The sequence below is a fragment of the Oreochromis aureus genome, linkage group 20 (genome assembly GCF_013358895.1).
Source record: "Oreochromis aureus strain Israel breed Guangdong linkage group 20, ZZ_aureus, whole genome shotgun sequence".
Taxonomy (NCBI): Eukaryota; Metazoa; Chordata; class Actinopteri; order Cichliformes; family Cichlidae; genus Oreochromis; species Oreochromis aureus.
This window is the reverse complement of record NC_052961.1, coordinates 19591847-19618525: the sequence shown is the minus strand read 5'-3', so window position 1 is coordinate 19618525 and position 26679 is coordinate 19591847. Positions and strand designations below refer to the sequence as shown.

At 40.2% G+C, this 26679-nt stretch overlaps 2 protein-coding genes across 6 annotated transcripts in view; one reads left to right on the top strand and one right to left on the bottom strand.

The window, feature by feature from the left end:
* The window catches only part of lrp1ab (low density lipoprotein receptor-related protein 1Ab), an 81094-nt gene extending 79262 nt beyond the window's left edge, over nt 1-1832 (bottom strand). The window contains exon 1 of the mRNA XM_031746861.2: nt 1148-1832. Coding sequence (XP_031602721.1) covers nt 1148-1220 — 73 coding nt within the window. The 5' untranslated portion in view covers nt 1221-1832. The remainder of the gene's footprint in view (nt 1-1147) is intronic.
* A 45-nt stretch (nt 1833-1877) lies between these two features.
* rbms2b (RNA binding motif, single stranded interacting protein 2b) lies at nt 1878-25741 on the top strand. Of its 5 annotated transcripts, none has more exons than XM_039604133.1 (14): nt 1878-1962; nt 13433-13629; nt 16753-16811; nt 17897-17988; nt 20560-20717; nt 20982-21061; nt 21236-21345; nt 21454-21500; nt 21594-21687; nt 21847-21897; nt 22009-22119; nt 22277-22357; nt 22459-22540; nt 22732-25741. In XM_039604133.1, exons 2-13 carry the CDS (start codon nt 13463-13465, stop codon nt 22534-22536), a joined length of 1128 nt encoding a protein of 375 aa, XP_039460067.1. In that variant the 5' UTR covers nt 1878-1962; nt 13433-13462; the 3' UTR covers nt 22537-22540; nt 22732-25741. The 5 variants fall into 5 exon arrangements, with proteins under 5 accessions (XP_039460067.1, XP_039460065.1, XP_039460066.1 ...); XM_039604130.1 differs by lacking the exon at nt 1878-1962 and adding an exon at nt 6378-7422; XM_039604131.1 differs by lacking the exons at nt 1878-1962; nt 22732-25741 and adding an exon at nt 6376-7422 and having other exon boundaries at nt 13436-13629; nt 22459-22536.
* The last annotated feature ends 938 nt before the right edge of the window (nt 25742-26679 follow it).

The window sequence follows — 26679 nt, the reverse complement described above, 5'->3', positions numbered from 1 at the left end:
CGGCCTCCATCAAAAAATCTGATGAAACTTATATAAGAATTCCAAACAATGAGCTGACCTCTGTAGCATTAACAGATGTTAATGCCTTACTTCACTCTTGGGCACTCAAGTAAGCTTACGCTAGAGAAATAAACAGGCCAGAGGCGGATGATGGCACCACCTGTGAATGACTTTTATATTATATGAGTGTAGTTTCAATATATAATATGAAAAGAAAGAAAAAAACTGAAAATACTTAAGAAAAAAAGGAAAAGCTGTCAGCTCAACAGGTCTCCAATGCATGCTTACAAGAGCATTGGCGCATTTGATAGCTCATTACTGCCATCAGGGAAAAATGTGGGGAGTAGTAGGGGAGCTGAGACTTAACAGGATAAATGCACGTTTTGTTCGTTTCACTATCACTCAGGACCTGGCTGTCACAAATACTGTGATTTCCAGGCATCTCCAAACGCTACACGTCGGGGCAAGCCGCGCCATTAAGCAAGCAGACACAACTGTTGTTTGCATTTGCGGCAAGTACCTAAAAACAAACATGTAAACTGATCCAAACGATGTCTCCCCACAGGTTTGATATTAAAGTCGTGCTGTACCGATTTCGTGAATAGAAACCCCCCCCAGCAGATTTGGTTTGAATGGAAAACCGTAAGATGTAATATATATCTTTTATTTCTCTTTTTTTATTAAATGGAAGGTGGATTTAGGTATTCTGACACAGCCAGTGAGAAATCCCGTCTTCAGTGAGAAAATAGGTCGCTCGTGCCAGTGTTGTGATAGCCTTTTACCTGCTTCTTATTCTAGCAGTGACTAACCTGACTGTCTCCTATCCTTACAGGGAGGCCCATTCTGTCTGCTCAGACAGGGGCTCTGCTTTAAAAAAAAACGCAGACAGATTTTAGGCCAAAAACAACCACAGCACCGCTTTATCCGTGCGCTACTTTCTCTCATTTAAAGGCTTCCCAAAAAACGATCGATCTCCTCCTCCTCCGAGGAGCCACACTGTTATTATCACGGCAACCTATTCATGGTGTTGGCTCCAACTCTGGTGAACGCAGGCCTGTGCGCAGATGCTTTGCAGAGGGGAGGAAAAAAAGTGCTCATGCTTTTCTCGAGTATCACAATGCAAGATTAACACAACAGGCTTTCTTACCTACGGTTGCACCGTTAGGAGATGCGATCTCCAAGCAGAGTATAAATCCCAAGTAAAGCAACCTCATCGCCATCTCCAGAGCACCTGCCCGATGGCACTGCTGGTTAGAAAGGAATAGATGAAAAAGTTGGCCGGATTTCTAAAACCAAGCAGCCACCTCATCCGAACCCTCTCAGTGGTCCGGGTGAGATTGTCCGTTCACTTGCACCCTCGAGTCCGGCACGCTAGCCGCTTCAAGACGGGCTTCTGCAATAAAGGGAGACTTGCTACAGCCCGATGAGGCTATAGGCAATGCAGCAGCACAGTCATGTATATTTCTAATTGATTATCGGCATTCAAACATGATGCACAGTGTACCCTCTGTCTCTCTGTGCTTGCTGGGGTCTCTGTTTCACCACACCATGCCACCAGACTCGTCCGCTTGTATGGAATAAGCTCTGCAGCCGCCGACTCCGTTCAGCTCATTCCGTGCTAAACTTAAAAAAAAGAAAAAAAAAAAAAGAAAAATGAAATGGTAAAAATATTTTTTCCCGACTGAGCGCCAACGTCTCTCTGTGCTTGTGGCAGCATGAGTGGATGGTCAGCCTCTCAAGCCCCAGCACTGTGGACGAGTCCGTGACGTAACGACCGACAGGGATAACTAAGAGGGGAAACGACCCATCTGCGCATGCCCCAACACACCTCTTTTTTTCCTCCTGTTTCATGGGCTTTTTCATCAAGCGTGGAGGTGGGATCGAGAGGTGGAGCTGCAACTGTCCCCCTGATAAAGCCATGTTGGCTCAGTTTTCTTTCTCCAAAAAGCTCAGAGTAACGCAGTAAGTTCTGTTTTTTTTTAGAAAAACAGCAAGCTGTTTTAAAACTTGCTGAACGCAATGTCTGGATTAAAGTATACCCCCCTCCCCAAATAATTTAAAGGTAATTAACTTTATACAGGAAGAAGAAATAATTAAGAGTGAAATAAAACCTCGCCTCTAAATATAATTCCCGTTTTCTCGTCATAATCCCAGTATCACATTTTTATTTAGGTTACACGTCAAATGCGTGAAGTCTCAGTGCACTAAACCATGTAGTTTATGTAGCCTGAGGGGGTGGGGGAGACGTCAACCTCTGGTTTCGTTACTAAATCATGCCCCCTGGTGGCATGAAGAATGACAACTTGATGCGATTGTTATGAAATGCGTGGGGGTATTTTAAGTACTATCAGTATTTATGTGTGTATGTGATATGTTTTACCAAAGTTAATAAAAAAATACATTTAAAAACTTATATAAAACAAATAAATAAATCCACACTACAAATTTCCATTAATGTAACAAAAAAATCACCATTTTACTCAATGAGCAATCAGACTAAACGCATTTCCGAAAACATACAGACTGTTTTTTTGTTGTTGCTTTTGTTCTTTGTTTGTTTGTTTGTTTTTAAACAGACCTTGTGTGAACTTTTCTTTGGAATTCTTTAAATTTGTAAAAAAGACTGGATAGGTTCATTAACCATCCAAACCTACAGGGGGCACTGGAAACTTAGATTTCGAGAGAGGCATGCAGACTAACTCAATTCACAAACAAAACAAAATAGAATCCAGCAGTTTGATGCAATGGTTGGTAAATTTTACACGATATAACATCTGAGAAATGTCTGATCAAAGGACTGCTCGTTTAAAAAGAGAATAAAATGTCTCTAAAGCTGAAATACTCATAAATGACTCTTTCTAAGTGTATGGTGCGTAATGCGGTGGATGTCTCCTACTGGCATTCAGTTGTGGGTGCTAAAAACAACAGCTGTGCATTTCACGCTGCCCAAACTGACGGTCATTTTGCTGCCACCAGTGTTAAGAATAGGGATTTCTTTTCAGGGGTCTTCAGCTTACAGATGTTTACCCAAAGACTGAATCACAGGAGAGAATGTCAAGTATGCGGAGAATCTGTGAAAAACATGCTTGCTCTGTTTAAAGCAAGCATATTTAATTTCAGTCTAAGCTTGAAACTTTAATATAAACACAAAGAAAGTTTGCAAGGAAATGCTGTAGTGGTAACTTAACTGTTTTGCAGCCGTGCATTGCATGCATTTCAGTAATGCTCCCTTGAAGCTTTTCTGGAAAACATATTTACTGCCAGCAAATTTTTTGGCGTTTTTTTTTTTTTTTTTTTTTAAACTTGCTGTACATCCTGTCTGTCAATACACTCAATTACCACAACCCCTTGTGTCACCTCCACCTTTTGTGAAAGGAGGTTTGTGCATTGTCATTTAAAAGAGACAGACGCCAGCATGCTGTGTGGGAGACAGGTTGAAAGAGTGCCAGCGTAAACACTCCCAGACCACATGTTCTCCCAGGGCAGAAGGGCTGGCTTCTCTCCAGGCACATCTGCACACAATCCCTCAGCTCTCAGCGAGTGAGCCAAGGAGACAGAGCGGGGCAAAGGAGGGAAAGGAGAAGGGAGAGAGAAAAGCGTTCCCAGACAGGGAGAACCTGTCTGTTATGTGAAAAGTACCGTGGTGTCAGTGATGAAAGTGATGACATCTGACTTAAAGAAACAAACAAAACAAAAAATACAGAGAGAGCGAGAGAGAAATGATGAAATTTAAAATACAGACAGACAAAAATTTACTCCCTGTTTGAAAAAGAAGTAAAAATTTGTGGCTGAGGACTCACCACCATCATTGCAACTCTGTGCATCTGTATAACACTGTTAGTTCACATGCCAAGGTCTGCTTGGCTGCAGTCATTACTTGTATCCTTGAGAGAAGATGGATTGCTGCATAGACAAAGCTGCTGACTCTCGCGTAGCTACAGTCTACGTTTTTTTAATGTATGCATGCCTTGTGTCTTTATGGCTGCAGATGCATGTGATTTTCCACACATTTTTACCCTGATGTATACATTCTTTCAAGCACACATGCATCCCACTTCCTATTAAGCTCCCCTCAAGGTTTTTCTTGTTTGCTGCCCTTTGGTTTGCTAGTAGATTGTGTGCTTTTTTTTTCTTTTGCTAAAAGGTAATTACTGAGCAAGCAATGCTGACAACACCTGAGGAATGCAAAGCATGCAGCACTGGGCTGTGTTCTTCTAACCACCCACCAACCTCTCCCCACTCACCACACCTCGCTTCTCCCCCATCTGTAACCCTCCCCCATTGCAGCCAACTAGCAACTACTTTCGCAGGGATTGTAGATGCAGATGTTATACGCAGCACTGTGCACACGTGATTCTATCAGGAAATATGAATCAACACTAGGTTACTGCAGATTAAACTTCTTCATTTAAATAAAATCAATGAAACTATAATTTTTTCTCTTAGTGTGGAGGAAAATCCTATCAAACAGGCCCAACAGGCCCTTTTATTCCCGCTACTGGTGAATTTGCAGTGTGTGTTGGCTGGCTCGGGCACACTGCTGACTGAGTCACTCCCCAAACTGTCCTTGAGCTCTGTGGAACTCACAGCCCATCTGGCTGAATACTTGCACAGATACACACACGCACATCAAAACATTGCATAGATTTAAGCAGGGGAAGTAAATGACTATGGGTGACCCAGTTGTGGTCTGAAACTGGTCCAGTCGAAAAAGAGTCAATATCTGGCTGGAGAGCATGATGCCATACATAGAATAATGTTATTTTGTCAACCAGTGCATCAAGTTTTGACATTGCACGCATGCATGTACTTGGGAGACAGCGATAGACGGTGGAGAGAGACACAGAGATTATGAATTCAGCTGAGCCTCTCCCGTCTGTCTGACTAGACCATCATGATGAAATCTGGATGAAATCCCTTGTGCATGTAGATCAACCTAAGTTTATGGGCTCGGTCTGAATTTTACAGTCAGAGATGCAATAGTCACATGTGAAGGTTAGGTAAGAAACTATATAGCTGATGTTGCATATGTTTTCTGCAAACATGAGGATTAATCAGAGTACACAAGAAAAGGCTCGAGAGTAAAAAGATTTATATGGCAAGCAGCTCGTATTAATAAAATCACTTATCGTGCATTGTGAAGATGGATGAATAGAAGGGTGGGAGCTCATTTTCATTTTACTTAGAAAATTATGTCAAGTTTTTGTACTTATTTATTTATTTTTAATACAGAAGTATGGAAACAATTAGTTCCAGTTCTCCAACAAGTATTTAATAAAAATAACCTATCATCAGATCATTCCTGTTATACACACACACACTATTTAATGACTAAATTTCCCCTGTTGACACAAAAGTTGGCATAGCAACATTTTCTAATCTCAATAATCAACAGTAGCCCTCCTCTCCTCTGTTGAGGGATCCCTCTGTGACTACAGTTACATATAAATTGTGCAGATAATTTAGACATTTTCTTGCCTATTTTACCTTTTTTAAAAAACATTTTAAATAAGATTTGATTTAATGTAAAAATGATTTAAGAATGCTAACCCATTCCAACCAATAGTAACCAGTTTGAACATGGTTGAAAGACTGTAAAAATCTACATAAAGACAGAATGATGCAATGATGTGAAAATCATGTAACCACTATATTTAACCCAAAAAAGTATTAAGACGAGATATTACAATACCGCTGATATTTATTATTTCAAGAATAACATCAACACTTTAGATCTCAGCCTCATGTTTAAAAAAAAAATTAAGATTGGCAAAAAAAAAAGAGTCCAATCCAATCCCACATTTTATCAGTCACAGTTCAAAAGCCAGGATCCTATACTGGTATATAATAGTGAGTATGGATTATAATGTACATAGTATGAGTATCTTACACATCTGTGAAGGTACTATGAATACCAAACATTAAACTGAGGTTTGGGAGCATGTTGTGTTTTCAGGGAAAGGCTTGCTTATTTCAGCAAGACAATGCTTAACCGTGCTTCTGTTCCAATAGTATGTCTCCACTGTGCAATAACCTGGGTGTTTTATAGTGACCTGCTTACAGTTCAGACCTGTCACCCACTGAAAAGATCTGACACAGTAAGAAGTGAAATTTCTGATGGACTCCCCTGAACTGTTTAGCAATTTACATCAAGCAGAAAAGGAAAAAGATTACACAGAAGTAAACATCATCAGTTGCACCATCTTGTTTTTGTACTATTGTCAGTTAAACAAAGGGTTTAAAGGTTTTGCAAATTCCTGCATTCTGTTCGGATTTACATTTTACACAGGATCCCAACTTTCTTGGATATGGAGCAGTGGCTCATAGAGCTGGTAGGTAATAGTTAGCCTTAAAGAGCTGCTGGCTGTGTTTGTTTACTGCACCTGTACATCTTGGCGTGGTGTTGAAGTTACAATTTAATGGGAAAAGGGCCAGATAATAAGGCAAGGATGGGACAAGTGATTGTATAACACAACATATTTGATGTGTGGGCTTCATTTTCCTCAGATGACAAGGGCCAACTTCTGTGAGTGAATGTGGCCTGGTGCTCTGAAAGGTTTGGAAATGCACTTGGCAAAAGTATAGAGAAAAGAAGGAATGGATGAAAACGTTATTAGAGAGTTAATCTAACTTTAATTATATAATTAAGGAGAATACTAATTAATGCTTCTCTTTCCATGTACATTGGCCTTAAGGCAAAAACATTATCTCAACACGTTCCAGTTTTTTTTTTTTCCTTTTTCTTTTTTTAATCTCAGTAAGCCGCTGTATTTCAATGTCTACTTCCAACTCAAGAAATAGTAGCAGTGATCTGTTCCTCCTCATTTCATGTGCACTAGAGGTACTTGACCCAGGGCTTGTGTGTTGCTTGAGCAAAGAAAAATAGCCAATAAAAAAGACTACTGTTAGGGAGATCACCTTATCTAAACCACCATTCCCATTTTTCAAAGTACACTTTAAGCACAGGCAGCTCTGCATTTCTTCTTCCTAATCATACTGGGTTAGAGGGATGACTTAAATGAGCACAACGCTGGAAGTTAAAGCAAGAAAAAAAAAGTCTGCCAGGTAGGTTATTTATCTCCTTGCGTAAAAGGTGTTATTACTTTGGCGAGAAGGCACAACTGGAAGATGAAGTCAGTTATATATAAGCATATAGCCCAGTGCTTTGAGTGGAGTACATGAGAGCGCTGGGAAACGCGGCTCCAATCACTACCGCTGTTCCTGGCTCAATTTCCCTGGCTGACGTCAGCTGACTGCCTTGGCTCTCTCCACTCTCCGCTCCTCCGGACACAGCGCCGCGTAAAAATGCTGCTCTCTATGACGACAAGGACAGGAATCAACCCTTACAACAGCTACAACAGCAAAAACACCAAGAAGGTAAATAACGACACCACCGGCCACTTCTATCGCGTCTTTCTCAAAGTAAGTCATTTTCCCCTCTCTCTCTCTCGATGCGGTGGCTCTGGCTCTCCAGTTAAAAGCTGCTCGGCTGTTTAAGCTGCAGTGTCCTTGAAAGTGGATCACAGGCGACGTTTAAACTCGCATACTTGCCATTGCGGTGTTCGTTTCCGGCTTTTTTGCTTGTTCTTATTTAAACTGTTACACAGTAAAACGGGGCCCGTTACGTTGTTGCTCGTGAAATAGTAGCAGGCTACAGTTTGCTTTCGTTTGTTCCGATACGGCGTCTGCTCGCTTCCTATACCGAGCCTGCAGAGAGTACAGCTTATAAATGTGTTGTGGAGGCACGCTAGGCTCAGGATAAGCTAATAAAGACTAAGCATATTTGACTTTAATATGGATTCGCCGGGTTTTAACTAAATATATATTCGGCTAAGTTCTTTTCTCATTGAATTAACCACAAGTTAGCAAAGTTTTTTTTTCCTCTTTCACGCGCACCAGCATGCCCCACCCCTCCTGTCTTACAAATGATTACTGATGGCACTATAGGGAAAAGGAAAGTTACTGAGCCCACGAAAGAAGTCTAGTGGAATAATTGTTTTTTTTTTCGTAAAATGACAAAAAGTTTTTAAGATAAATTTTGATTGTTTGGCATACTGAGATAAGTAATTGATGAGGTGACGTCCAACCACTTTTCTGCGCAGGCTATATGGATTTTTCTTAATTGAAATTCTGGAACGCGCAGTTGTATAAAGATTATATATAAATTTTTATTTTCACGGGGAAATGTGTTACTTAAGTCAAGGATTTGAAGCTTTAGTAGTTTGTTTTTGCTCGTGATAGTGGCAGAATTTGTTTAAGCTAATAATATTTAACCCCAATTTTTGGATTTATAATGTTGGTATTATAGGTATTGTTCATCACTTTATGTATATTTCTACATGGGTATATATAAACAAAATATACCCGCACGCTATAAAACGGCATTTTTTTCAGAATAACGTGTGAAACAGCTGAAGTCAAACGCTTCCCGTATTCCTTTTTTTCCCCTCCTCGTCATTCTCTCTCCTGCCTCAAGAAGACTGGAAAGAATTCAGATTGCTCAGATTAATGATCAGGAATTCCTGGAATCCTGGATTCAGACATTGTGCTCACTTCTAGAGGTGCTTTGCAAACTGAAACCCTTTTTTTGCTGATAGAAGACATGCACACACAGTTTTTTTTTTCACCCCTATACACACACCTTCACAAAGAAAGGGACTTGTAAATCCAGTGTCAAGTGGCAGCCCCTGGTCTGTGTCATTTACTACAAGAAACAGGGCGGAGAAAAGAGAGGGATTAAGAGACACCCCACCCCCCTCTTCCTCTGCTTTTGATTAACTCCCTGATCTTTTTTTTTTTTTTTTTTTAACTTTCTTTCTTTTAGCCTTACAGGTTGTCTTAATTGTTAAGATGAAACCGGGTTTTAGTCAGGAAGAGAAGAGCAAATAGGTCTCACTTTCAAGCCGCAGGACACCAAGGGTTTTCACTTTTCTTATGTGGTTCTTTCCACCTTGCTGTTTTTCTCACCTTCTTTTTTTTCCGCTTGCAGCAACAGAAATTTAATATAAAGTGATTGCATCTGTAATACTACGATCGTTTCTACTGCACCTAAGGTTTCTTTAACCTAGGAGGTAGGATGGATCTATCTCTCTGTGATACAATATATCATAAATTTATAAAAGATGCTGTTGTTGTGTAGTGCAAACATGATCTACTTTGTGATGCTGGTAGTTCGTTTGTGCATAGATCGAAAGCTACTGTACGGTAATAGTAATCAGCAAATATGCTTTTAATGATAAGCAAAATGAATTTTTGCTTGTACAGTGTAATTCATCTAGGATTTTATAGGCCACTGTGTGCTTATCTTGTGATTAATATGAACTTAAACAAAAGAAGTAAATGTGGTGTCTGACCGATGTTGCGTTTTGTTTTAACATACTCTGTATCAACAGATTTAGCATTAAAGTGTCATACAGAGACTCATACAGTTAAAGGCATGCACTCGGCCTCATTTAGCACTCATTGTTCTTGCCCGGGTGAAAAAGTCCTTGAGTCACCTGCTCTCCCTACAGGAATCACCTGTGCTCCCTCCAACTGTAATCACTTCATCGGTCTTTAGCTGCTTTCTGCAGCCCCCCCACCCACCCCTTTTTTGTAGTTATGCTGCTTGCACAGCTGTGGTGACAACACACAGAGCTGATTTATCTTTCTGAGGCTGTAAAGAGATAATCGTATAGTAACTGGGAAGTGGGGACTGCATAGGGAAGCAATGGAGCATCAGTTGTTCATTGGCAGATAGCATTAATTAGTTAATATATAGTGAAAAAAAAAAAAGAATACATAACGTCCTCATGTATTTTTCATTAATTGTGCGTGTGCATGAATCAGTTATATATTACCTCATGATCAACATTTCAAAGACGTGAATTCCACCGAACTGTGGCATCTCTGGGAATGTAGTTCAGTTTAATGAACTTTAATCTTGAACCCATGGTCCCCATTGATGTGCTGCAGAGGAATGTAAAGAATGCTGACACTGTTATGGATGTAAGGAGCAGTGTAAACAGATACTGTATGTCAGCGGTTGTGGATTGACAAATAACATGCATGCAGCTGGGAAATCAGCGGTATGCAAGGAAGTCAGGTTTTGTGCAATGATTAACTGAGAAGAAATGTAGCCTGTAAAATGAGATTTTTAATTCCTAATCATTTGAATTAAAGGTATTTGTCACAGGCTACCCTTTGCATGCATATTTTCATGTGTTTGCACCATTACATTGGAAATTACCTTACATGGGTGGCAAAACACCTGGAGCGGGACTGGGGCAGATGGGGAGTAGGTGTGGAGCTGACTCACTGCCATCCTCTTTTCAGATGGAGCCTAGCAGAGCGCTCTTAATGAGAGACTACCTTCTGACTGGAGAGCACATGAGAGGGATTAGCACTTTCCGCTAACAAGCTCAGATCCCAATTAGTCAGGCTTCGCTTGCCAGAATCGGGCCCGGACTTGGTCTCCCGTCGGATCCTATCTCCCCAAGCCTTTGCAGGTGCATCCCTCCTGACAACCTGTGCAGGCCGCTTATCATGAAGGCGAGGGAAAGCACCAGAAAAGACTGTGATTGTGGAAAAACAAACAGTGTACTGATGCTAAAGAAGAGAGGGAGATTAGAGGAGCAGGATAAGATGAATGGGGTCTGTGGTTTTCTCAGCTCGAATAAAAAGATAGCTTTCAAGTTCAGAAGGATGACTCCATATCAGTTTGGAAATCATAAGGTAGCGGGGATGCATAAAAGTTTGCACATAAATCACTATATAAGGCAAGGTTTGTACTATCCTTTCATTTATTTTATATGCCTGTAGCCTGTTGTTAGCTTGACTAAAGATTTGGTTTTGATATTCATCTAGTTTGTTCAGAGGTTGATATAAATTCTTTCACAGCTTGGATTGAATTCATGTTAATGGCTAAAATACAGAAATGGCACCAAACTAAATTTTGATATAGCTATGCTGCTTCCTGTTCCTTGTTTCCTGCTTTAAACAGCAATATTTCTGTGTTGGCTGGCATGTGACCAGTCCTAAATGTAGTGTACCCCTATTAGTCCTGTCACTGTGGTTTGTTGAAGCAGCCATTAATTGTCTGGTTTTCTGCTATTCTTGCCCATGTGTGTAAGACTGTTTCAGTATTTCTGGGCTTGTACAATTTACTCAAAGGTGAATTTTGAACTCCTACAAATGTAGGGATCTAACAGTTATGAAACTGAGATCTGCATACCGCTGTGTTGTCTTCCTGTATGGTAATGTTGAGCCTGGTGGTTAGCTAAGCATGTTTGTCTGGTGAAAGCTGTACGGCTTCAAGATCGTTCAGGTAATGACTAAATTCGAAGTGCATCAGAATAACCGAGTTTATGTTTGTCATCATGGGTGTGCATTAAAAATATTTTTCACTTACATCTTCAATAGATATGCATTCGTTCATTTTTTTTAAACCACTGTTAAAAGCTTTGGAGAGAGATTAGTTGGTTGTTGAACGTTATCCGTGGTATTTAAGAGCACATCCTCAGGGAAAAAGACATGGGTCATAATTAGGCTGATTCCAGCTGTCTTTCTTCCTTTCTGTTAATAAGCCGATGGCCTGAGGGTGACCTTGTGAGGTCCAACAAGCCATTGGCGCAGGAAGATCAATCCCTTTATAGTAAAGATGCCACATATAGCTCAAGTCTTACTTTGAGTTTGATACAAGGGTTAATCGATCCAATACATCCATCACATTCCTTCTTATTGCAGGATTGGGATCTCTGCTGCTGTTGGATGAGAGAACTTTCTGATATTTAAACATGCCTGCTGTTAGGAAAGGGTTAAAACGCATGGCGTGTGTGTTGTTGCTTGGTAATGGATTAAAACCATATTTTGTGAATCACCCACCGCTACAAGCCACCCCATTGTTCTCTGTGGTTTGACCTTCTGACCTCAGTTAATCAAACTGTTCCTCCTCCTCCAGCGGTAAGAGGGGAGGCAACCCCAAGGCCAAGCGTAGCTGGCATTTTGCATACATTTTACTTCACTTCCCTACTAATTTAATTTGGTTGGCACAAGATGGGATCAGCTGGAGGAGCGCTGTATACAGCTGTCATTGTTTGTGTGCTGTCTGGCCACTGACGACACTCTGGACATTCCAAAAAAAAGTTGTGTGCCAGTTAAATGAGTCAGTTGTGGTCTTAGAAGTTGCTTGTATAATGTTTTTTTTTAAACCACTTTGCTGCTGATGGGAAGCTTAAGTATGTTTTCAGAAATGTATGCAATCACCCATTTTTGCTTGATAGAAAGCTTTAGTTTTAGCAGGTTTTTGTCAATATCCACCTAAAAGGAATGCTTTGTAAAACTTCCTAAAAGAGTCTGTAATGGTATCATTCTGAGTGAACAAAGTTTGTTTCATCAAAACAGCAAAAAAAATTAGGGTGTCTTTTTAAGCTTTTCAGCTTTGCTTCTGTATACAGTTTAATTTTTAAACCAAGTTCTGTAGTTTTGGAGAGGCCTCTGTAGGTCCTCAAGGATTTTAATAATGGATATTGTGCATGTAAACTCACTTTTTTGCCGTCATTGTTCTCCAAAGCACCTGTCTAACAGCAGTCTTCTGCTAAATGAAAGGTGCTTCTGTAAAATGTATGCAGGAATAGCAATGAAAGAATTAATGTACTCAAAGTTAAGCCATTCAGTCTGATTGGCTAACTGTGGATTTTTTTCCACTGTTTGCTGGAGAAAGTCATGTTTTCCATTTGTTTTTAGCAATCTTCCCAACACGAGTTGTGTGCCATCTGTGAATCCTGGGCTCTTGCATTGATGGTTTGTAGAGATGCCCATAGAGTTGGATCTGCACAATGACATACTCATGCCAACCTGTCTGTTCTGTTGTTATACGGCAGCCACAGCACAGTGTGCTCAGAGGAGGCACTGGCTAGCTTTAGAACTCGTGAACTAGCTTTAGATGGTTGTTTTGATGGAGGTTAAAAAGTCAGTTTATCAAAATGTACCTGAAAATATGCAATGTACAAATAAAAACAGGCATTTTATGATGTCTCCATATTCATTTTGCATACCCTAGTAAATGTGGAAAATACATGGCTGATTGAATGAATCTTTGTATACGAATGCAATCTGTGACTTTTTAATATTTAGTATTTCTGTTTACTGCAAATACTACAATGGTACAAACTATTTCTTCTCATATTTTGCTTCATATAAATAGTATAAATTGCATAATGGTAATACTTGTTATATCTTACTTATAATTCTTTTATTCACTCACTGTCGCTTGTTATAATATTTATCTGACTGGCCTGACCTGTCAAGTCGGATTAAGCATTAAATTGATGCTGATATCTTGTCTGTATCTCTCTAGCCTCAACTGGTTGGTTTTGTATTTCTAGTTAGTGACTGCATCCATGTGTACATCCAATTTCATGTACCTAAAAAGCGCCCTCTGTTTCCTCCACAGCAGACATATGTGTCCCCGTCCAATCATCAGATGGCTCCTCCAAGCCCCAACAACACCAACAACAGCAACACCACCACCATTAGCAATGGCAGCAGTAACAGCAGCAGCGGGGGAGAGCAGCTGAGCAAAACCAACCTTTATATCCGTGGCCTCCACCCAGGAACCACAGACCAGGATCTGGTCAAACTCTGTCAGCCGTAAGTCACCTAAAACGCCTTTACTTCAGCATGCACTTACACCCAATAAATTTCTCTGGCTGTCTGAGGGAGCATGAACCCGGCTAGAGCAGACTAGATTATGATGGGTGATGGCTGGTCAGCTGCAAGGATGAAAGGCTTGCATCTCTAGTTTTGGCAAATAAAGTAGATGGATAGTTTCCCTATAACTTAAGTGCACAGGAACACTAAACCACACCATATTTGATATTTATGTAATGTACAAGAGGGCTACATTTTCATCCACGCATTTAAAAAACAAAAAAACGCATCACGTAGTGGCTTTGTGGAAAAACTAACAATCACTGGGGCTGCAAACTAAGACCTTTCAGCCTGACATAGCTGAGCACAGACTTTCCAACAACTAGGTACAGAATGTTTAGTCTCGCTCTCTCATGTTAATTCATTCTCTGTCTCTTCGTGCTCATTCATACACTTTTAATCTATATGATTTTTTTTTTCGCTCTTATGTTTTAGTCATGATACAGTATGACAGTGAACACTGTCATCCAAATACAGCGTCACTTCTGCACTATAAATATCACGCCATGTTGCTCATCAGTGTGACTGTGAGTCTTCGAGAACTTTGTTGTGGACAGCATGCAGTCAGACATCAAACAGCAGCATCATCCAATCCATCTGATATGTTTGTTAGGCCTTCAGTGGAAGACATCAAAACATGCAGGGCTGAGATGAATGATCTGCTCTTAGTTAATTGAATTATGGAGCCTGGTGATGAGAACCAGAAGAGCAGAGGAGAGGAGTGGGAGAAAAGGAGGGAAAAGAGGGCTAGAGAGATTGAATGAGGGAGGGTGAGGCCTGCTATTTTACAGCTGTCTGGAAGCTATGGCTCACATGAGGCAGCCCAACCCTACAGGAAACGGCAAGCCCAGGGGAAAGGGAAAGACAAACAAGGGCAATGGTAGTGGCGGGGTGGGGGGGAGGATGGAGCGGATCAGAGGGGGAGGAGTGAGTGGAGTTCAGGGTTTGTGTGTCAGGTGGTGTTCTGTGGGGGTAGTTCTCATATTTCTGCTTTTACGGAGCAGATAAAAATCACTGCATGAAATTTGCCTTTTAGCAGAGCACATTAAGGCTGATGTAATTTTCAGTTAAACTAGAATGAAAGAGGATATTGTGTCCAATAATAGTTAAAGGGGTAATGGCTTGTAGATGAGGATGTAAAGCAGCAGGAAGACTACTCATGTAGGGACTCTGACTTACTTTGCTCTAGTTGGAACCGTAAATCTGCGCATACTTTGAGGACACAGCACTTCCAAAGCTCCCCTCCCCCACACTGAGAGTTGTTGCATGCAAGCTCTGTGATGTACTGTGTACCGAGTGAGGGATGAGAGAAGGGGATGGGATTGGGGGTTGGTTCTCCATCGGCCACCGGGCCCTGCATTCGTGTCTCCGGGTGCCTTGCTGCTGCTCTGGTTCTTTCCCCAGTCCGCCTCTGGTGGTTGGCCACGGATGGGCATTAAGCCGGGTGATGTATGCTGTGCTTTCTCACACATGGCTGAGTCACTGGCCACTCTTTTCCCTCTGGAGCATGAAGAACGAGATCTCTAAACACAATTCAGTAACTCCACTGCTCATGCAGCAAGTGTGCAGCATGAAGAGCTCATAACTTAAATGCTAGTTGTTGTGAGAATAAGCAGGCTGATGACACTGCAGTATAGTGTATATGCAAATGTAGGAAGGCAATGCTGGCATATCCATCCAGTCAAGTGAGTGGCATTTTGTCACTTGGAGTCAGAAATGCATTGTGAAATTGTAGTTTTGCATATGAGGGCAAATGCATAATGCAACAGCCCTCCAGCTTATACACACTTGATGGGATTGCAGCAACTTTAGACCAAATTAATGACTGTAACATGAAATATCTCTGTTATAGTAGATAAAATATCTAAAATGCGTCACTGTTAACACAGGCCAACATGCTCTCATACACATAAGGACAAGGAAAATCCAAAGAACAAGGCCACATGAGCATTCAGAGTGTGATTTGTTTGCAAGGTAGAAAAGTGGGGTTTTTTTGTTTGTTTGTTTTTTTTCCTTACAGTTCTCAAGAGTTTGGCACAATCAAAGAGCATAATCAGATGAAGTGTGTTCTATATTGTGAACTTGTATGACTGTTTGATGTTCTCATGTCACTCTGTGCTGTAATTGGACCCGCTGTGATGTCAGTTCATCAGTGTTTACATGCATATTCCCTGTAATGTCCAACTTAATCATTCTCAGATATTCCATTGACATCATTTCTGTCTACATAGATGACCTTAAGACATTAAAAAAAGTGGGGGAAAGGCTTGCAGGCTTCTTCTTTTTTTTAAACTTAAAAAAAAGAATCCATTAGACTGTCAGATTACCTAACAGGTCATCAGCTAATCCTTATTTACAAAACTGAAATTATTTATGAAATTGATTTCTCGATCTCAGAGTGAGGCAGTGGTGCCTGTGCCACTAGATGAAAGTTGAATTGCATTTCAGAGGGCACTAAGACCCAGTGGAGGGTTAAAGGCTGCCTAGAGAGAAGCTGGTTAGTAGAATGAGAGTGTGGCTGGCAGCCAATATTGGACAGGACAGTCAAGGAGAGGCATATCAGATTACACTGCATGCACATGCCTGGAGAGATGGGAATTGATAGACCCTGCTGCACAGAACCATTCGCCCAGGGTCGAACACTATCCTATGTATTTGCAGTATCTACAGCTAGGTGGGGTTAGGGGTGTGGGTAGTTAATGTAGAATTTTCATATTTATAGTGAATTATGAAGCAATCTCTGAAAAGTTGATAGGGGGATTCATATCTACCAGTTTGCCACAGCATGTTGGATTTCCCTGGAGATAAGATCCCAACTGACATTTGTGTGTGAGCTAGAATGAATAAGATATGGTAAATCTATAGTCCTCTCTAGAATACAGAAGCCCATGGGACGCTATAATTTTTTTCTAACTGAATTCGCCCTCCCTTGAATTTATTATCAGATGAGGTGACTGTAACTTCATTGAAATCTTTAGATGATTTACAATTTAGTTATTAAGAGTATTACATCTGTACACAGTGGAAGGACGACCTCTGAGTGCAAACCTCACTGTTTTTCAGGTATGGGAAAATTGTGTCCACGAAGGCCATCTTGGACAAGACTACAAACAAATGCAAAGGTGAGGTTTTGTTTTTTTTTTAAATTAAATGAAAAAACGCAGCTGTTCCATGCTCATCCATAATATTTTTTGAAATGTGGCCTTGCTTCTTCTAGTCAGCTGATAATTGTGCAGCATATCAAGTGGTAAAATGACACCACAAATATGAGACTAGTTTCTCATCATGGTTTTTACTGAAATGTGTGGGAGGAGAAGAAATACCTCATTTTATTTAGGCGAGATACTTTCTTGATAGAATGTGGGGGAGGCTTCTTTGGTCTCTGTAGATTCATGAGACACATGCAGACATCACTAGGACTTTGTATGAGGGAGCTGACAGATTAAAATCAACTGTCAGATCTGACTGCATCAGGCATTTGCATCCTGCCTTGCATCACAGTTTTGCTTTTGTTGTTTTTAAAACACGGTCCAGGCCTGCTTGCATGTGTGAAAATGCTCATAGTTACACATCGCTGCACAGAAAATGAATAAAAAAATAACCAATATGAATATATTAGAGGGAATAGAGTTTCTGTAAAAACTGTTTTTGAGAAGTTTTTGTAACGTCAGCAGATCCAGCAGAGAAGAAGGGGACTACTCGGAGCCCACAGCACAGTCAACCTTGGACTCGGCGAATGGGCTTGCGTATAAATAAGAGACCGTGATCAGATGATCCGAGATGCCAAAGTTCAGAAATCTATAAAAGACCAAGATCATGTAGGGTCTGGTGTCTGATAGTTTATAGAAATCACTCCTTTACTTCATGGGAAGCCAAAAAAATATATAAGATGTTGGTGTGATGTGGAATCTATGGCTGGTATCGGTAATGTGTAAGGTTACAGCATACTGCTGATAAAGTCAGTAAAGCTGTTTGACAAGTGCATGAAGCGGTCCGCTTCACACTGTACCTACTGAGTAGGTGTGTGTTGTGCGATTTTTAATATGGGCAGCGTCCTCCATCTGTCCTCCAGAGGGACGCACAGTCCAATCCTAGCCAGCTGTCTCTTCAGATTCAAACACTGTTACCGTGAGTGCCTCATGAGTTTAAACTGTGCACCTCTCCTGCAGTATGCACATCTCACTGTCATATATTTCGTTCCCTGCAGGCTATGGCTTTGTTGACTTTGATAGCCCAGCCTCGGCTCAGAAGGCAGTGACGGCACTGAAGGCTGGCGGAGTGCAGGCTCAGATGGCCAAGGTGAGAACTCAGCTTGAGGTATCAAAATTCGGTGGGTTAATTTATAACGGCTTGGTGTAAGTTTAATTTAGCCTGAAAGAGCACTTTATCAGTGTCTCAGCAAAAATGTTGAATAATGATTTGATTCATTAATTTCACATTAAATGTTGAGTCATTAATCATAGAGGCAAAAGGTTGCTCCTTGGATTTTTCTGCCTCTTAAAAAATAACAGATCTCGCTCACCCCCCCCACTTCTTTAAAAAAAAAAAAAAATCTATCACAAGATATTCCTTTATGCTTAAATCAGCTTTTTCATACATAAAATTGCTGGCTTCATCAATCTGCATTATGTTGTTCAGAAACGGGTCATTTTCATGTTAATTTTCCTTGCAGCTTCATTCAGACATACCCTATGGCAATGCTGGAACACATGTCACATGCTCGATATTTGACTGTATATCAAGTGACTTAGTGTCAGATTTTTGTTAGTAGTTTATCTAACGGAGAGAATGAAAGGGATGCTGGGATTTTTAAACCAGAGAATCATCCAAACACCAATTACTAAAAAGGGAGAGAAAAAAATTATCTGCCCATTTTTAGTAAGGATGTTCTTACCTCAGGCTTTTTGAGTTCGACAAACATGTTGCACTGCTTCAATGCAACATTGCTCATTTGATTAAAAGAAGGCGTTTGGAAACTTAAACATGTTATGTCTAAACGCTTTCATAACATCAGCAGTGTTACAACTTCTGCAGAAAAGTAACCAGGGTGCTGTTCGGAGGTGAAGCCAGAACACTGCGGCGCTGTCACAATAATAACGCACTATAAGACTATTTCTGTGCACAAAGAGTCCACGGATGCTTACATGTATGTATGTGTTTATAGTGGTGATGGTGTTTGGGGAGCACGTCCCAGAGCCTGCTCTCTGAGCTCCCTGTACAAAGGACCTGTTTGTTCTCCCTAGTGGCATCTGACTCAGTGTCTGAGCAGTTCCCCAGTCAGCAGGGCACAGTGCCCAGCCACCCTCCCTGTCAACACACGCACGCCCACAGACACACAGAGCCCACTTGACAATTGCACACGCACTTCAGCAGCCTTGCCTCAACCGGATTATGACACGCTCTCACGGACTCGCACACCACCGGCGCCCTGGGAAAGCTGATCTCTCGTTAAGCTGGATCACTGACATTCATACGGCTTCTTGCTCGCAAAATAACTTGATTTCAGTCACCCTTTCAGCCCGGGTTTACAACAAGACTTGTGTGTTTGCGTCAGAATTCTCTCTGACTCACTCTGACTCATTCGCAGATGAAATCCACAACTGGGGCTTCTCTACTGCTCGCTCACATGGGTTCAAGCCTCATTGCTAGTGTACTCTGCGGCGAGGGAGGAAGGTGAAGGAGAAATCACCTTCATCGCAGGTCACAGCGATTACACATGCATTATTCATGGCATGGAAATTAACTTGCGCTGCATTTACAGGTTTTTAATCACATCTGCACTCTGAGATAATGAATATGCATAATGGTTAGAGGGCGATACAGATTGAGTATCTCACAAGATACCGTCGGTCAAATTAAATTTGTTTTAAGCAGGGCACAAAGGAAATTGGAAGGGGGGAAAAGCCTACAAAACAGTTCAAGTTGCTTAGAGTGAAACTGTGGGACTCTGAGTTTCTTTCAGCATGTTTTCTAATCATTTTAAATTCAGATTTGGAAGCGCTGCATAATTTCTCTGGTTTATAAAAGCCGACAGAGCCAGCATCTGTGCCTGCATTCAAGGTCAGGATTACCACATGAATATAGCTGCCTGAATGCAAGCAGTGCATTAGTAACATGATCGAGGAAACGGAACGACCACGTTTTTGGTAGCACAATGCTTGAGATGTTCTCCAGATTGTTCCCAAAGGTCTTTGTCCAAAATGTCACTGCTCTCTCTCTCTCTCCACCAAGCGAGAGAAAGGGAGAGCACGTAATCGCTTTAGATCATCCAGGGATGGCAAGCCATATGAAATGTAATTATGCTTTGATATCACAGTGGCTGAATCGCCTGCTTTCATCCTCTTAAGGTCCTGGCTCTGAACAGTGACCCCCTTTGTAACCCTTTGGAAATAAAACATGAGTGATGGAAAATAAGAGAAGAGTGTAATGAAGATCTGCGCAGATTAAATTTGTAATAGTGAGCTATAGAAATAGAACTGAAAATTTCACTTGACTTAAAATGAGAGAGTTCAGCTGAAATCCAGCCAGAGCTTTCTTCACCGTCTCTTTTCTTGTCAGACCTCATTCCAGGCGTCTCACGGGTCCAAAATGAAATCTGACTTCAGCTTCAGACCTTCTACCTTTTCTTGCTTCTTTTTTTTTTTTTTTTTAATCATTTCATGTCCTCTGTCTTACATCTTCCAAATATCAGACATCTCACACACTTCCTGTTCAAAGGTTATGTAAATTTCCCAAATGTTTGCTGGCTTATTTTTACTGGCTGCTGAATTTTCTTGGAACGCTCCTATGGTCATGCCTCAGCTGTTGTTCTGTCACAAGGAAACAAAGAGCCCCAATTCATTCATCTCCCCCTGGCTTCTCTGTGGTTAGCAACAGGAACAAGACCCCACCAACCTGTACATCTCCAACTTGCCGCTGTCAATGGACGAGCAGGAGCTGGAGAACATGCTGAAGCCCTTCAGTCAGGCCATTTCCACACGTATCCTCCGTGACGCCAATGGAACCAGCCGAGGAGTGGGCTTTGCCAGGTACACGCTTTCAATATTTCATCATATGTTTTAGGACAGCTGGCTGAAGTTGACTAGTTGTGGTGTAACCTTGTGTGTATTTAAGAAAATCTCAAGTCAAATGGGAGTACTAAAGTTCAAAGCAACTTTTTTAGTATAATGTAGGGTGAGTGGGCCCTCTGGTGGTCATTATAGGTAGAAACTTTTCAAGCAGAAACTGTCATTCAAAGAAGTGATGGATTGGCACTTACTCCAGTCTTATTAAGCACAAAATATGTCCCTTAGGATGGAGTCGACAGAAAAATGTGAGGCCATCATCCAGCATTTCAATGGGAAATATATCAAGACTCCACCTGGAGTTCAAGGTGAGTTTTCTGTTTGTTTGTTTTTTTTGGGGGGGGGGCTTTTGTTTTAATTTGTGTCTGAGTTGACTGTCTTTATTTATTCAGCACATTTCAGCATCAAGACAACAGTCTTATTAAAACAGTGGATTTTTGAAAACTGAGTGTTATCTTCTGTTTGGAAAACCTCTGGTTCAGCACCGTCAGAACCCCTGCTGTGTAAATTTGCTGATGGAGGCCAGAAGAAGCGCCAGAGCCAGGGGAAATATCTGCAGAATGGTCGGCCCTGGACAAGAGATGGAGAGACTGTGAGCTTTATTTTATTTTATTTTATTTTATACCTGTAGGGGGGAAAAATCCAAACAACTCATGTTTCTCCCTCATAATGACATTGCTCTTTTGTTTTCTTCCTCCAGGGAGGAATGACCCTCACCTATGACCCAACTACAGCCTTACAGAATGGGTCAGTATGCTAGCTCATGCCAATCTCTTGTATAGCCCCAAGGAATGGTGGTCTAAGCTGTGGTCACTAAGAAATCTGTGCCTCTTTCTGCAGGTTTTACTCCTCTCCCTATAGCATTACACCCAATCGGATGATTGGACCAACCTCCCTTTCCCCATATATGCATCCACCTGTGTCCACCTATCAGGTACTGGGGTTGCTGTGGATTTTCAATTTTATAGCTTTTAGTTTGAAAATTTGTTTTTAATATTTCAACCATATTTTTTCTTTATTTTCTGCAACTATTTTGTAATGTTTTGGCATGTGTATTTTTATATTAACTGACACATCTTTCTTATTCTTGCAGGTACACAACCCGTCCTGGATACATCACCAGTCATACATAATGCCACCCACAGTGAGTATCTTGGCCGTTTACTTGTTTTTGTTTCTCCCAAGACCCTTTTAATTTAGCTTTGATTCTTGATGTTTGTATAAACAGTGCTTTTTTTTTTTTTTTTCCCTATAGGGAGCTGTCCTGACACCTGGGATGGACCACACCATGTCCATCCAGCCAGCATCAATGATGGGGCCTCTAACACAGCAGCTCAGTCACCTCTCTATGGGCAGCAGTGGTACAGTAAGTACAGTGACAGTATTTGGCTCTGAGCTATGAGAAAGGCCAGGGTAAGAATTGTGTGGTTTGTGCCTTTTGAGTTTCAGCTTCTTTTTTGTAATTGAATTCTTCTCCGGTGCAGATTCACACAACTAATGAACTTATTTCCATTCTCTTCCAGTATATGCCTGCAAACACATCTATGCAGGGGACCTACATACCCCAGTACACCCAAGTGCCTGCCACCAGCATCTCAGTTGAGGTACTGCCCTCCACTTCTGCCCTCCCTTTGGAAACATTTACCACTCAAATAAACTTTTACATAACTGCAGATTAATTTAATATTTGGTGCTTCTCTCTTAGGAAAGTGCCGTCCAACAACCTGTTGCCATAGAGACACCAACAGAACATGCAACCTACTCTTACCAGCATAACAAGTAAAGAGGTGGGTTTTGACTGATTCCCCCAAGTGACTGTGTGTGTGTGTGTGTGTGTGTGTGTGTGTGTGTGTGTGTGTGTGTGTGTGTGTGTGTGTGTGAGTGTGTCAGTGCTGCAGCTTATTGACGTGACTGCAGAAGGAGTCCATGCAGCTGTAGCGCTTGTTTCTAATTGGTTGATCTTGTCACCCTGCGTTAGATCTTCATCTGGGGCCCGACTGACTCTTGAGGGGTCCCAAAAGCTGATATTCCCTGTGTGAAGAACTAGACACTCCAGGAACACAAACTGTTCCACACAAAGGACAAAAAACAAAGATATTTTCTATGAACTCAGATTTTAAAACAGACTCTTTTACTTCAGACAAGCAAAGCTGGAGGACAGCAGACAGCGGGGAAATGGAAGAATGGAACAATGAGCATCTATTTTGATAATGGTCAAGAAAAGTTCAAAAAGCTTTTAAATGTGTAGTGTATGATCATTGATCATATTCTTTTTTTTTTTTTTTCTCTCTCTCTCTTCAAAACACTACTCCGGGGAGCAAGGATGAAACCAGGAAAAGAACATTTCAACACCATATTTTAGGTCATGTTCTGTTTTTGTAAGATATGCAGTTGTTTTTTGTTTTTTGTTTTTAAAAAAAATGTTCTCCTTTTTGACTGATGCTTTCAGACTTTGAACCTGCCTTTTTGTAAATAGTTCTTTGGTTATTTTTGTGTGTGTTTCTAGCCTCGTCCAATTGATTGATTGGTGCAAATATTCGGAAGCAGAAAAACTGAAGTCCTTTAGAAAAAGCTGATATTGTAAGACGGATACGGTGCTGACATCGATTAGCTTTTTTCTCTCAGAAAGGCAGCAAGTTTGTCAGGTATGAAACCTTACCTGAAGCAGTTTCAATTAATTTTTTTGGCACTTAAATATATATATTAAAAAAAAAAAAAAAAAAAAAAGTTTAGTTCCAACAGTCTAAACAAAGCTGCAGACAATCAGAAAATTACACAGAAGAGAACATTTTAAGCTGATGTTCGTTGCCGACATATTTCACAGAGTGGACTTCTTTAAAAGAGATGACTAGATTTGAAGCATTCCAGTTGTTGTTATCCGAGAGTTTTAAATATCGATTCACTTTGAGCTGCTTCACGCAATGAAATCCAAAGTTGTTTAACAGGGATACCGTCTCACCCAGAGCTGCCTGTAAATAGATTTAAATGTATTCAGACTTTCTCTTGACTTCCTTCTTACATGTGATGTAATGCGTCAGTTATTTTAATAACAACATTAGAACATGGCATACAAAACAATGTATGTGTTGCTGTCGTCCCCCCCCCTCTTTTTTTTTTTTTTTTTTTTTTTAAAGTAAACAAGGATGCAGATTTTTCCCTGAATCCCAAAAAATCTAATTTTCTGAAGCGGGAATGAAATGTTGTTATTAAAGTATAAAGATGTAATTACACAGACATGGAGATTAACTGGTGACGCATGAATCTGTCCTGTTATATCTGCAGAAAACACTACTTAGGTGATTCATAACGGCCAGGCTATGGATGCTTTGAAACTGGCCATTGCTGTGTGTTTGCAATCTTCTTCTGCATTTCTGGTTTTTACCGTCATGTTTTGTTTTTTGTTCTTAAACATTATTTAAAGGTTTCTTTTTTTTTTTTTTTAAATTCAGTTTGAAAACTTTTAAGATTGATCTTATTTTTCAAAGAAGCTTTGATTTTTATTTTTGATAGTGTGTTGTGTGCTTCATAGTGAGAAATAGATGTTTTCACTTTTTTTTTTCTCTGTGTTTGCGTACTTGCTTTGTTGTGGTTTCAGTGTTGATGTCAAAGAGGCTTTAATATTTCAGTTCTGTCAGTGTCACCAGTGTTGGCACTTTTAGACATAACTTCTCATGATGGATGAAATATGTATGCTAGGTTCAGATGCATTGTTACAGAGTTGCACCGCACGCAGTTGGGATCGGTGTAAGAGCAATTTATGTTGAAAACCTTGACTTACCTCATCCTGCCAGAGCGATGTAGATTCAGTTTGTGTTCAATGTTCACAGGCAATAACCAACTACAGTAGGTCTCATGGCTGATCACAGCTGGTACTGTGTCCACATCCTTTAACTCTTCCGTCCACTGTTTGGAAAACATGCCCCAAGGTCTGTTGATCTATGCAATTAATTTATTGTCCTTACAAATGCAATAGTACAAATATCCAAGAGACACCTCGTGTTACGACAGTGGATCACCTCACAGTGACTTTATATTCTGGCTGACGTGGCTTTTCTTTTTTCATTTTAAATAATATTTGTTTGGTTTTTGTGACACATTTGTCTATGGTTCATTAATTGTTAGCAGAATTGCAACATCGAAAGGGAACTTTTTCATACCAAAATGCGGTTGTTTTAATATGACTGTAGGAAAAGTAAGAACTCCTAAAATAAATAAATAAATATGGCTGATTTTTTTTTTTTTTTTTTTTTTTTCCCCCCCATATGTTTTGAAGGCACGTTGCCACTTTTTGTTTAGTTTAGTTTAAACACAGGCACCATAGCATTGTTTTTCATCATTCCACTCATTTTCGACTTTTACGGTTTGGATAAATATTGTCCTATCTAGTTCTTTCTTAGCTGTTACTTGTTTTCCTCCTCTTTAACCACAAAACCTTTTATTTCCAGGTGACAAATAAACCTCACAGAAATGCCTTAGATTTCACTGGAAGGGAGTGTGAAGTGCTACTCAGCTGTGTTGGGCTTTATCTCTGACTGGAATTGTTTTCATGCACTGCAAACTGTTGAAGTTTTTCTTTTTTTAAACTCCTTGAGATACTAGATCTATGAAGCAAAGGAATGTTTAAATGCTGATTCACTATTGTGTGTTTACCATTCCATGATTTTAATCCAAATATATTGAAGACAAAAAAAAAAAAAATGAATTGTGGCTTATTGCTGCTAATTTTGAAATTATGTCATCTGAAGGTCATTTAATATATCAAGTCAAAAATGGGATCAGTTTTGTAAACAGTTCATCAGTGTCCATGAAGTTTTCTGTTCATTGTGTGCATCAACCTCTCCTTGGTTAAGTGTTTGTGCCATGATGCAGGGTTTTTTGTTTTTTTTCCTTCATAGAAAAGAAATCCCTTCAGTTTTTAAACTTTCATCCTGGTTTGATTTTTGAACTTGCCATTTTTTTTTTTAATAAATTTTTTTTTTTCACTGTGACTGAGTGCTTTTTTTTGTTTGTTTCCCCTTAGCAGGTTGAAGACAACATGGGCTGTGCTGACCATGCTCAAGAGCACTTTGAAAACATCCCTCCCCTTAGAAGTAAAATATAAAGAAATCTGTGGTGACTCAACACCAAAAAGACAGGTTCATGCTTTAACCCGTGTCTTTGAAACCACAAATTAGTTTAAGTTTATGTGAAAGTATTTGGAGAAAACAAAAGCCACAATACATGAGAATTTATTTCTAAAACAGACTTGAGTCTAGATAAAATAGATAGGAAATACGTTCTTAAAAAAAGTATTTTACATTGTTTGCTGTATATGTTTTAAGTATGTACAAAGTTCAAAATATACTGAATATACCAAAAGGTTGTTGGACAAAGACACTAAAATACATAAAATAGACTTTCAGCCTTATTTTACACCATCAAGAAAACTGGATAAACAAATGACAAAACTTTTACCATACTCTTATGCTGTAATTGTTTGGTTACACCTGCAAACCAGCGTCAAGGCGAAACGTTTGTTTTTTCACTCTAAATCATACTCTGAGGTTATGTCACATTAATTTCTCAGCTTTACTAAAATGTCATACAGAACTGAGTGACATTCTATCAATTTACCTGCAACAATCAGGTAATTAACTATTTTAATACTAATTTCACCTTATAACATCAAAATTCTCTGGTCCAAACACAGACTATTAAAGTAAAATCCACACAGCTGTTGTCACATAAGCTGCAACCCTGAACTTTGTAGACATTACAGCAAAGCTGTATGCAGTAACACAAAAGTCCAAGTCAGTCAGAAACAGACCTCCAAATGTCTTTAAGCTCCAGATCCCTAACAGAAAACCAGTATCAGCAGGTAACTGGAGAATGTGTAGTGAACCAATGGGTGTCAAATATCCCACATGCTTTACCCAGGCAGACCTGC